Source organism: Schistocerca gregaria, chromosome X (assembly GCF_023897955.1).
Source record: "Schistocerca gregaria isolate iqSchGreg1 chromosome X, iqSchGreg1.2, whole genome shotgun sequence".
NCBI lineage: Eukaryota > Metazoa > Arthropoda > Insecta > Orthoptera > Acrididae > Schistocerca > Schistocerca gregaria.
The window spans coordinates 673011395-673024698 of NC_064931.1; the positions used below are offsets into that span (position 1 = coordinate 673011395).

The window sequence follows — 13304 nt, forward strand, 5'->3', positions numbered from 1 at the left end:
AAGTATTCTGCCCTTGTCTGTTTTTTTTTTTTTTTTTTTTTTTTTTTTTTTTTTTTTTTTTTTTTTTTTTTTTTTTTTCAAATTTTGTGTCACTTTCCTCCCTCTCATCATTTAAGGGCTTGCGTGACTTAGCTTTTATTGACCCCATTTTCCTTTTTTCCATATTCTCTTCAGTTGCAGAAAAACGAACATGTGGTTTCAAAAGCTTCTTTTTCATTGTACTTGGTAAGTATAATAATTTTGTCTGCCTGTAGTGCTGCTTGATTTTTTTCTGCCAGTTTTTGGATGTTGTGTTAGTGCATTTGTCTTTGTCACTTACAATTTAGTAAACAATATGACCTGTGGAAACATCACCCCCATTCAATCGCAGTCTCACTTGCCTATGTTTCTGTTGTTTATTCTGTGTAATTAATACAGATACATTATAGACTCTTTACTCAATGTACATGTTCCCATATATAAAGAGCTGAGAGCCAGAGTGGACAAATCCAGGTTTCGTTTTTTTGGAGTTGATGCTATCTGTGGATTTTTTGCTGAATTAAGTGCTTCAACAAAACTGCTAGCTTGATCTAAATTCCTCTTAATGCAGTATAATAACAGAGTAAAGAAAACAGTCTCTATAAAATCCCAATTCCCTTACAAGCCATAGTAGACCATATCCAAGCAGCCAATCAGAATAAATGACTAATATCATGTGATGTAAACATTCAAGATGGCTGACATAATGCAATAAAATAGTGACATAGTTACAGAAACAAGGAAACATGTGAAAAATAGTGATCAGTGAGTACAAAATACTAGAAAAAGGAAAAGAAACATGGACCAAGAGTGTGTTAATTCAAGTGAGAAATGTGTATCTGTGAAAACATACAAAAAACAGAGGCCGTAAATGTGATTTGCGATGTTTCATATGTTTGTGCAATACAAATTACAGGGCACGATTACACAGTACATTATGGTCCGTTGGTGATTTTGACCAGTAAAATGCATATTTTTCAGGAAATGTTTCATGTAATTATTATTAAGATTCAACGTGGAAATACTAATTGAGAAGATGGTCATAAGCAACATTCACTTGATTATTACGTCAGAGGGGTGCCAATGAAGTGGGATCATGTCTGTTATCTTACCGCGATTCAGTAAACAAAAAAACTGACCATTTAATAACATATTCTTACATATTTGGTGGAAAAAATAGTAAACAGTACATAGCTTCACTGTGAGCCTGTCTTGTCTACCACCCTCAGTTTAAGATAACAGATCAAAACTTTGTAGAATCAGGTTATTCTTTCCTCCCTAATGACATGGTCTTCAGTAGTAATGAATCTGCTGAATGTAAAGCCCAATCTCTATTTTCAGTTGATGATTACGTGGATCTCTTAAAGTACTGCAGGACAAAGAACCCTTTTGCAGAAAAAAAGAAACAATCCAACTTTTTTGATATCAAAGATAATATAAAAATGTAAATTTTCAATGTGCAAGGAAACGGTAGATGGTGGAAAGGCACAGTGGTTTCAAATTAAATGGATGATGTTTGAAGCATCTGAACCCGTGAAAATTAAATGCCACTTTACTACATGAAATAGAAAGCTGGAAAATTATTGGTGTTTCATCAATGAAATGGGGGAGAAACACTGTGAAGGCTACATTCACTATTCCTGCCCATGGTGCCTGCCACCAGCTTATAAAAGAGCAGTTAAAATAACTAAAACTAAATATGAAGACCTAAATGTCTTTGTTACCTTATATTACACCAGCTTCTCATCAATTTTTCCAGAATTTGGAGATGGAAAACTAAACAGCAAGAGTGAGTTTGGAGATGACCCACATATGCTTTTTCTAGTATGACTTTAAAAACTTAGAGCCATAGTGGGTCATCTCCAAGGGTCTGAAATATATATTACTTTGTATTATTATTTTAAGACAAGATATTTGTTTTTTAGTTTCATGTTGCAAGTATACTTTCACCAATGTCTACTTTGCAGAACAATACTAATAATTTCAAGTAATATGCATTCAATAAATCATGTGGTGTATTAAACTGTAGATAAATTTTTCTCTGTTTCAAGAAAATTGCATTTGGCCCACTCTGGCTCTCTGTTCCACATGTGATCTGAGGGAAATTTGATACCAGTAGAGCACACACATACTATTTCTCAGATGCAGGAAACTGAAGGCTGAAGGAAAATTGTATGATGAATATGATCCAAACTAAACCTTTAATGACCTAGATTTAAAGAGTTTGTGACATTTTTGATATCCTCTTGTAGTCAGATTAAAGTCTATTAAGAATCTAACTATAGTGATGGTGCCGAACACAACGAAAGTACATTAGAACATAACAGACTTATGTTAGCCAACTTCGAAAGAATATGGAATGACAAACCCCAATTGACAACATACTGTGGGACATAATGCACTTTTACAGTAAGGGGCAGTTTATGGGTGTGCATGGTACTATATAGACACTGATTTACCTGCCAGTACTACGCCCTTACAGGCCAACCACACTTCATGTACCTTGAAAACCTACTAGACGTACAGCTAGTGCAATTATCAATACACTGCACTCCAAAATGTAAATTCTGCTCAGTTAAGTTTTCAAGACAACCATACTTGGGGAATTTTAATATCACTATGAATGAATAGCAACAAATTATGGTAGAAGTGAACTACATTGTGGAGGCCAAGAGCCCTATGATTAAGTGGTTGGGCATTCATAATTACATCGAAACAAATTCAAAGATGGCACTTTTCAGTATTGACAGAGTTCGCTCAAACAGGAGTGTGCTGCTACCGGTGCTACATAGGCCTCAAATAAGAATAAGAGTTTGTTTTGAAAATGCCGCAACAGAACTAATCTGTGTTGGGGAGATGCCAATAATGATCTTTGGCACACGGGAGTTTTTGCACCTCACCAGGATAATCAGGAAAACCATAAATAAATAATTTTATATTCTCAAAGCAAATAAATTCTACAAATTGTGAGTCACGACCAAAGGATCACCGGCAACGGCAGTATTGCAACACTCTAATAGCTAAGAGTTTGCCAGTACACCGCGCTCACCTGTCTTCAGGCATGGGAGTGAACATTGCACGTGCCATAAGCTTAGTTCATTAACTATTCGTGTCTATGCCTCTGCAGGTTGTCAGCGAAATATACTTAGACACAGTCTTAAAGTTCACTGCCTGTGCGAGTTTACTTAGACAATGTTACTATCACTGTATGTGCCCAAAGCAAGCTCATTGTGCATTCAGGACAGAGCAATACTCGACAGATGTCTTTCCCACTCAGCTGCCGAGCCAGATCTCTCCTAACAGTGGTACATTGTGGCACTTATCACAATTCTTGGTAGCAGTGACATGAGATACTATGGTTTAGCAGATATTAACTCTGCTTGTAATTATATCATTCTCTACTGTTTACTGACCTGGAGACCAACTGTAAATGTTACTGTAACAAACGCTCTGACTTTGCTACAGTCCACCCCACAGAAAGTAAGGTGGACTATTTTTCCTGTGGGCAGTGTCCACTGATGGACTCGTCCACCAGAACTGAAGTGAAGGCGTAACCACCCTCATAAACTGTGTCTTAACTTTTATTGTGGGTTCTTTCTCAGTATCCGTGCACCTGCTACTCCCCTTTCCAGCCCATGCTGGCTCTACCAATTGTGCTGACTGGTACTATTAGGAGCTGCCAGCCACATCAGCCCCTGAACGCACCATCTGGAACCCTTGCTTCCAGCCACCTCAGTAAATTCTGACAGACTCTTGGAATTAAAGCACAAATATCTGCATTACATGCACTCCAATTGTTACGCAGTATTCACCATTTTTGGTGTAATAAAATACTGCATCAATTACCGTGTTTTCCAAATAATTACTTTTGTTAATTATTATGCCTAATTTGGTAATTCATTTAATTATCCACTGGAGTGTGCACAGTGTTCCGACAGTGCAGTACCACATCTCAAGATGGTCCAATAATCGAGGTATATTGGCTGGTGAAGGCACAGGTTTCTTTTTGTGGAATGGTTTTTAAGGGAAGCTGAGTATCATTTATTTTCTTGGAATCAGTTGAGATTAATACTGCTATCACAGTAATGAAAATTCACATCTGTTCCTCCTCAGCTAACATGGAAACCTCCAGCTTCCATGTGTTGGGTCAAGATCATTTGTCGTATCTGTACCTGTTACTCACCAAAGCCAGATTCTTTTTATGTTTTCATTCCCACCCTTTTCTAACAAAAGCTTACATGGCATTGCTTTTGTGTGTGTGTGTGTGTGTGTGTGTGTGTGTGTGTGTGTGTGTGTGTGTGTGTGTGTGTGTGCGTGCGCTATTACTGTATGTCCAAGCAAAATTAACACTTCCTGCATGGACATAATAAAATGAGTTAAATATGTAGCATACTGTCATGTATGGCTGCAAACTGATATTCCAGTTTCACAGTAGTTTGGCTCATTTTGTGCACTAGTGAAGTGTCAATTTCTGTTATATCTCTAACACATTTTGTGACTTTTCACATATTTATGGGGGCATTGATTTCTCTGTGCCAGTATTACTAATATGTAGATGTTTTTTAGCTTTGTTTTTTATGTAATATGGTTGAAAAAGATACTATTACTTCTTTAATACTGAAACATCAAATAATTTAAGAAAGAAGGATGATCTACAGAAATATGGTTTATAATTAGATTTTGTACTTCATTCTCTAAATCTTGTGGAGGCTATGAGTTCTACACTTCTGCATATTGTTATTTGTTGCCTGGTGTGTGTGATAATGGCTGTAAGTAGTCTAAATGAAATCACTTGTACACCATACTCATGTTTTACTTCTTATCATTATTTTAATCATGCACTTATTTTCAGGAAGAAAATGTGCATGTCTTATAGCCCAAATAAGGTTTTTTGTTATTTTATAAAGCTTTACTTAAAACACAGAGAAATGTTTGTTATCACATGCTTATGTTTATTGTTGGTTCAGTAATTTTTTTTTCATTAATATCAGGACCAAATGATTTTGGAGGATAAAAAGAAGTACAGAATCAAAGGTGGATGTACAGCTTTAGTTGCCCTGTTTATTCTGGGCAAGTTGTTTGTTGCAAATGCTGGGGATTCGAGGGCTGTTCTAGCAAAAAATAGAACAGTCATTCCAATGTCACATGATTTCACACCAGAATCAGAAAGGGCACGAGTAAGACACTTGGTATGTATAGCACATTTGTTGAAATTATAATTCTCATTCATGATAAACCATAAAAACTGCAGTATTGTATTTTCCAGTATAAAGAATTACATTTTATATATTTGCATTTCCTGTATTATTACATAAAATATTGGCACTAAACTACAAAATTTGTGTATGGGTGGAGGAAATTCAGTGAGAACTTCAATTTCTTGAGCTCATAATGATTCTTTTAATGCCATGTCCCAAAATATAATTAGAAAGCAAACCAGGGCAATTCACAAAATATTTTGAGAAAAAAATAAATATGTTGAATTCCTTGTTAATATGGCATTGCTAATAAACTGCATATTTCAATTATATGAGTTGTTACACATCTAATGGCATGAAATACTAGCAATGCTCCTTGTGACTTTTTATGATTTGGCCTCAGTTGCTGGGAGTAACTGTATAATATCTGATTCTGACTTTGTCATTAACAGTAGTCTCTGCACTACATGTTTTGTGTCTGAATCATCCTATGCTTAAAATTTTCTTCTTCATGAGTGTTCTGTAGTTTTTGAAATGCTGTAAGTAATTTACTGTAATGGCATTAGCAGAGTGTGCTATAATAAAGAAAGATGCATAGCATGAGTTTAATAGAGACAACTCCCCACGTCCACCACCATATAGACATTACAGAGCTGAATTGCTGATGGAGAAGCAAATGTCATTGTAGCTGTATGACAGATGGTATTCTGCAAGCTTCTGATGCCTCTTCAGTATTGTCAGCTTCATGGGCACATTCAGTATAGGTCTGCATTTATGCTGCGAGTGTTCCAGGCAGAAGCGGAAAGCAGAGGGCCTGCAGAACCTCATGATGTACTGCTATCCTTTCTCTGCCCTCATCAGATAGTATTGTCGTGTGGAAGGCCGGCCTTCATCACGACTTTCACTGCACATTTTGTCCTTTAAATTATACATTGTGCAAGATGACACTTGGGTGCAGAATGCAACACAGTGTGTTCTCTGATGACTCTTGCTTCTATGTATATTCCAGTTAAAGTCACAGTATGGTTTGCTTCCATAGGAATCAGTGTGATACTGTGTTAGTGATGTGTGACTTTTTTGACACCAGACAATACCATAAATTCCTGAATCTTTAAAGAACTGAACTCCCATGTGTAAAAACAGCTTCAAAGTTCTGGTTACCTTACAGATGAGTTAATATGTTAAATATTTGATGTTAAATGGAAGTGAGAATGTTTAAAAATGGTTTGAAAGCATGCTTAAAGTTTTTGGAAGTCGCTAAGTGCTCTCATTATGAGATGCTAGGTGAATATAGTCTGGGCAATTTGCACTCCATTTAAAGTAAAAGTAAGTTTTTCACACATGTAAATGTTTATGATGTCATATCTCCTGAGCTGTGTGTTGTACAGTAATATAATTTTACAGGTATATGAACACACATCAAAAAATGTTTTGCATCACCATGTTTCGGAGAACTCCTGAAGATAGACATTGACTGTAGATATTGTATCACAGACATAGTTGCTTTGACTGTTCGGAGATGTCACTAATCCCACGCAAAGATGTGAACAACCATACATGAGCGCCTATTAGACACAGGAGGTCCAACAGCCGATCAGTTCCATTCATTCCACCAGGAAGGGGGTACATGGCTCGTGTTGTCTGTAGTTCAACCATGCCTAGACAGTCAATACTGCAGTTCAATCGCGTCCGCATTGTTACTTTGTGCCAGGAAGGGCTCTCAACAAGGGAAGTGTCCAAGCATCTCGGAGTGAACCAAAGCGATGTTGTTCAGACAAGAAGGAATACAGATAGACAGGAACTGTCGGTGACATGCCTCGCTCAGGCTCCCCAAGGGCTACCTTTTCAGTGGATGACCACTACCTACAGATTATGGCTCGGAGGAACCCTGGCAGCAATGCCACCATGTTGAATAGTGCGCTTCGTACAGCCACAGAATGTCATGTTACAACTCAAACTGTGCACAATAGGCTGCATGATGCACAACTTGACTTCTGACGTCCACCGCTCAGTATTAGCATTCACCGATGAGTGTCGCCTATGCCTTCAACCAAACAATCATCGGAGACTTGTTTGGAGGCAACCTGGTCAGGCTGAATGCCTTAGACACACTGTCCAGCGAGTGCAGCAAGATGGAGGTTCCTTGCTGTTTTGGGGTAGCCTTATGTCGGGCTGACATGCGCTGCTGGTGGTAATGGAAGTCGCAGTAACGGCTGTACGATACATGAAGGCCATCCTTTGACCAACAGTGCAACCATATCGGCAGCATATTGGCAAGGCATTCATCTTCATGGTTGACAATTCGCTCCCCATTATGCACATCTTGTGAAAGACTTCCTTCAGGATAACGACATCACTTAACTAGAGACTAAAGTGGCCAGCATGTTCTCCAGACATGAACCCTATCAAACATGCTGGGGATAGATTGAAAAGGACTGTTTATGAACAATGTGACCCACCAACCACTCTGAGGGATCTACACTGAATTGCGGTTGAGGAGTGGGACAATCTGGACCAACAGTGCCTTGATGAACTTTTGGATAGTATGCCACGACAAATACAGGCATGCATCAATGCAAGAGGACATGCTACTGGGTATTAGAGGTACCAGTGTGTACAGCAGTCTGGACCACCACCTCTAAAGGTCTCGCTATTTGGTGGTACAACATGCAATGTGTGGTTTTCATGAGCAGTAAAAAGGGCAGAAATGATGTTTATGTTGATCTGTATTCCAATTTTCTGTGCGGTTTCTGGAACTCTTAGAACTGAGGTGATGCAAAACTTTTTTTATGTGTGTGTATATACTGGTTGCAAAGTGTGTCATTAATGGAGTTGCTAGTAAAGAAGTAATATGTTGAAATGTCACAGGAAAGTTCCTGTAGAATGTAAATACTTTTGGATTAAAGGAAACCACTAACCACAAAGCAGCAGCTTTGAGTTGTCGATAGGCACACACAAAAGAAAGAAAACTTGCTCGCAGGAAGGACCGATGTGGGAAGTCAGTGAAGGAAGTGGTTAGTTTCTTAGTTGTGGGATGTTAGGTTTCAGTCAGTTGGTTGGAGGTGTTGGTCAACAAGAGCAGAAATTCTTTCAGTGGGAGAAAAATAACCACAGACAATGGCGTGTCCATGATTTTTGGGTTTATGAATTTTGGGGAGCATTTAGAACGTAGGTGAGTGGGGTGGTGTTATGGTGAGTATGGAGTGGATTCAAGTGAGAGGTTCTTGGAAGGGCCTGTAGATTTCAGGAGAGATTGGAGGTTCTGTTAGACTTATAGGATGAGAGCAATCTGGTAGAAGTTGTAGTGGAGGAGACAGCCAGTCAGCAGAGGCCTTCCTTCACGCAGTGGTTGCGACCTATCATGACAGTGGTAGAGAGCCTCTACCTGCAGGGGCAATGATTAGGTCAGAATCTGTTTTGGGGTTGTAAATGGCTGTCTTTCCTTATGCTGAAAGGTCACTGTTCTTTGGAAGGGACCTTGGGAAGGTTAGGTAAATCAAATTGGAGGTAAGGTATTCCCAGACGCTGACTGGGGATAGTTGGGCGAGAAGTTGATGGGGGGAGGGGATGGTCGTAGTTGGGTAGTGGTATGAACTGGGAGAGGCAATGTTCAGTGTTGGGATTAGGTTGGCTTTGGTTGGAGGTATTAGTAGCAAAGAAGTGTTTCCACTGTAGGGATCAGGAGAAAGAGAGTAGCTCTTTGATTAGTTCAGCATAGTTAAAATTCGGTGTAGGGCTGTAATGAGGAACATCTTAACCAATACTCTTCCAGTCCCCTTCTAAAGTGTTGTTCTGTAATCCAGCCAACCTACACATCATCATAGTCTATTCGTATGGCAATCCCACTCACAAACCCTTGTGACAAGGATCATGAGTGGCCACTACCAAACTGTTTGTCAAGAACAAAGTGGACCTCATGGTGGCACAACACAGAGTGGAGCACAACATGCCCAATTTCAGTGGCTGCTTCACGGCCTGAGCCATCTGGATCCTGCTCTCCACCACTGGTTTCTCCAAACTGCGCAGATATCCCTTACTCCCATAATAACCCTGGTCTCAGTCTCAGGTAACCCTCTGTCCCCACACCCTCCATGCGACATTTTCCCCATTCCTCTGTCCTTTCAACCCCTCCCAATTGACATCCCTATCTCGCCTTCAGTGTTACCACTTCCAACAGCTGCTATAGTTATGCCGGCCCATATACATGCCCTCTCTCCCTCATTCCTAGCTGGCAAACGAGCTGTGCCCCTTCATGCCACTAGCTACCCACCTCCAGTCCATCTCCCTGCCTCCTGCCTCCCTCTCCCTCTACCCACCCTACTCAACATTACCCCCACGACAACCAGTCCACCCGCCAAAAAATAGTTTTAGTCTAGCTGGCATCACATAGGGGCGTAGGTGTGTGTGTGTGCGTGTGTGGGCGTGTGTGTGTGTGTGTGTGAGTGTGTGTGTGTGTGTGTGTGTGTGTGTGTGTGTGTGTGTATGTGTGTGTGTTTCGTTTTACTTTGACTCATCTAAGGATAAGCCAGAAAACTATCAAGGTTCAATTCTTTTTTGTGTGCCTACCGACGACTCAATGCATCTGCTTTTTGATGAGGGTCTCCTTTAAGTCAAATGTATTTATAATAAATTAAAATGTCATGTCTGATGCTGAAGTTTTACTGCGTGAACAGGGAAAATTTAGTAAGTGATAAACTTCTTTGTTTTCATCATTTTATGAAGCTGTCAACGTGAAAAAGTTTGATAAACATTTGAAATTAATTGCAAAGCTTCTTGGAAGTCGCTTAATGTTCTCACCCACAAATACTGTATGAATAAAGTCTAGGTATTTGCAAGCCATCAGTTATGCTTGCTTAAGACGAACACACAGTTTCTTACTGTAATACTTGTTCTATTGTGTTAAACTTTTAACATAAGACTATACCTCTTCATGAGTAGACTATGATGACATTTAAAAATATTTAATATGGTCAGTAATTGTGCAAAACATTGAAAATCAAATTTCTCTCCAAGGCATACCCAGCTCATTGTCCTGCATGATAAGGCATGTTCCCATTCATTTTTCTAAACCAAGGAAGTTTTGTGGTGTAGATACAATTTTTTTGACCTGAAAGGTTATCTGACTTTTCCTTGGCTGAGCATATATGGGGATGTCCATTTGGTCGTTACTAATTCCATATTTGTGTGACATGAGGTCATGTTCATATCTACTGCAAGTGGCTCTTTTTGATGGAAGCTATTTCCTTATTGATTAATTTAGTATACACGATGATGAACATTTTCTGTTTAAAGAGTTTGATATCATTTACATATTTCGAATTTCATCTTTCTAAAATAAATTATGTTTTTCTTACTGCAGGCTGCCCTGAAACCTGAGCTGTTGGGAAATGAATTCACACATCTAGACTATATTAGACGACCTACAGTCCATGATTTAGGGAAGAAGATTTTGTATCGAGACGCATTCATGAATGGATGGGCATACAAAATTGTTACCCGAGATGATTTAAAATACCCTGTTGTTGTCGGTGAAGGGAAAAGGGTATGTTCTTTTTTGTGTATGGTCAATCTATTTTCCTTCTCTGCAGCTGTGCAGAATTATTGTGTGAGTTATTTGGTTTGAAGTAGTTGCACACAAGTTCTCCATTGAGTCAAAAATGGAATTTTGAGTGAAATGACTTCACAAATTAGAGATTAATCAGGTCCTAATGTATTCTTTGAATATTTGTCTATATGAAATGAAAAATGCATCCTAGTCTATCACATCCTGTGGAATCATTAAAAGAACTTGGGATCCAGGTGTGCTACTTTGTAATAATACAGAATGGTCCACAAGTGTGGAATCACCCTTCCAAAACAAAAACAGGAGGAACAGAAGTTTAAATTCAAGTAGTATGGGAGAGGGAGAAAATGTGATGCTGTAACCACCCTCTTGGGTGGAATTCATAATTTTTCAATGGAAAGACTATCATATGATATACAAAACGGATAATTACTCGATACAAACAATGGTCCTTTAATTTGAGCATAACTATATTTGTTTACAAGTTAACTCACATTGTGTGTGTGTGTGAAATTATTATTTTTGATGTACAGATGACCTCTGTTTCCTGCAAGGTGCGACGAGTACTGCCCTCTGGACTCGTACTGAATGTTGCCAAAAGAGCAGTTGATCTTGCTTCGTCCATAGCAGTTCTTGTACTGAATGTTGCCAAAAGAGCAGTTGGTCTTGCTTCGTCCATAGCAGTTCTTGTTCATCCAGCTTATGATTTGCCTGCGACAGAGACAATTTCATGGAATTTCACAAGAAGTTTCATCATTGCACTGTGGGTAATGGGTGATCTGTCTAGGAGGCATTGATCCTCTGTGGTAACACGGGTGGTCCTCTCTCCTAATATTAGGACGATCTCAATGCATTCAACATGTGTTAACACTGTCAGCTTTCATGTCACCTGTGAGAAATAAGCTTCAGTCATAACTTAAATAAAGCAGTTTTCACATGAAAGGCTTAATTGTTTTTCTCCTGTTATTCTCTATCTGTTTGGTATGCCACATAGCCCCCTTTTCATTTGAAAATTACGAGTTCCGGCCAAGATTGCAGCTTCAAAATGGCTACCATGCTAGTAGCATAGCCTGTCAGATTTTCTCCTTGTCCCATCTCTTACTGATTGACTTTAAATTTCTGTTTTCTACATTGTTTTGCTTTAGAAGTGTGGTTCCGCATCTGTGGAGTTACCTCTACCCTGTAGATCTGATATTTACCATGCACAAGGCCACAAGGCAAATGAAGTCGCTCTTCAGGATTTTTAGAGATTGTCTATATTTAGGTGTTAGATTGGTTGTGAATGCTAAAAAACATTGAACATATTTGTGCTGTAGCGGTCTGTAAGAAGTGAATATTTTATGAAAAACTAATTGCGTGGAAACATACATAAAACATTTTGAAGCTGGGAAAAAAAAGTCCAAGAATGAAAAGAACAAAATTATGATTGTTAGTATGACAATGAAAAAATCCTGTGTGGTGTATAAAACAGGCAGATGTCCCTATTATAAGGCAGCAAAGCAACTGTGAAGGTTAGCTAAATTGTGTCAAGCAGCAGATCCAGCAGTCGGGTGGCAACAGTGGCCATTCATATAAATGGTAATGCCATGGTAATGCCTGTAAATATTGTATCACAGCTATCACAGCAAAGTTGTTATACACTCCTGGAAATTGAAATAAGAACACCATGAATTCATTGTCCCAGGAAGGGGAAACTTTATTGACACATTCCTGGGGTCAGATACATCACATGATCACACTGACAGAACCACAGTCACATAGACATAGGCAACAGAGCATGCACAATGTCGGCACTAGTACAGTGTATATCCACCTTTTGCAGCAATGCAGGCTGCTATTCTCCCATGGAGACGATCGTAGAGATGCTGGATGTAATCCTGAGGAACGGCTTGACATGCCATTTCCACCTGGCGCCTCAGTTGGACCAGCGTTCGTGCTGGACGTGCAGACCGCGTGAGACGACGCTTCATCCAGTCCCAAACATGCTCAATGGGGGACAGATCTGGAGATCTTGCTGGCCAGGGTAGTTGACTTACACCTTCTAGAGCACATTGGGTGGCACGGGATACATGCGGACGTGCATTGTCCTGTTGGAACAGCAAGTTCCCTTGCCGGTGTAGGAATGGTAGAACGATGGGTTCGATGACGGTTTGGATGTACCGTGCACTATTCAGTGTCCCCTCGAAGATCACCAGAGGTGTACGGCCAGTGTAGGAGATCGCTCCCCACACCATGATGCCGGGTGTTGGTCCTGTGTGCCTCGGTCGTATGCAGTCCTGATTGTGGCGCTCACCTGCACGGCGCCAAACACGCATACGACCATCATTGGCACCAAGGCAGAAGCGACTCTCATCGCTGAAGACGACACGTCTCCATTCGTCCCTCCATTCACGCCTGTCGCGACACCACTGGAGGCGGGCTGCACGATGTTGGGGCGTGAGCAGAAGACGGCCTAACGGTGTGCGGGACCGTAGCCCAGCTTCATGGAGACGGTTGCGAATGGTCCTCGCCGATACCCCAGGAGC

At 40.0% G+C, this 13304-nt stretch overlaps 1 protein-coding gene across 4 annotated transcripts in view; it reads left to right on the forward strand.

Annotated features, from left to right (window-relative positions):
* The window catches only part of LOC126298890 (protein phosphatase 1H), a 157953-nt gene that overhangs the window by 91041 nt on the left and 53608 nt on the right, over positions 1 to 13304 (forward strand). For 2 of the 4 annotated variants that reach the window (XM_049990424.1, XM_049990425.1), the window contains exons 4-6: positions 175 to 225; positions 5010 to 5207; positions 10576 to 10758. In XM_049990424.1, coding sequence (XP_049846381.1) covers positions 175 to 225; positions 5010 to 5207; positions 10576 to 10758 — 432 coding nt within the window. The remainder of the gene's footprint in view (positions 1 to 174; positions 226 to 5009; positions 5208 to 10575; positions 10759 to 13304) is intronic. The other 2 variants (XM_049990426.1, XM_049990427.1) reach the window with 1 other exon arrangement.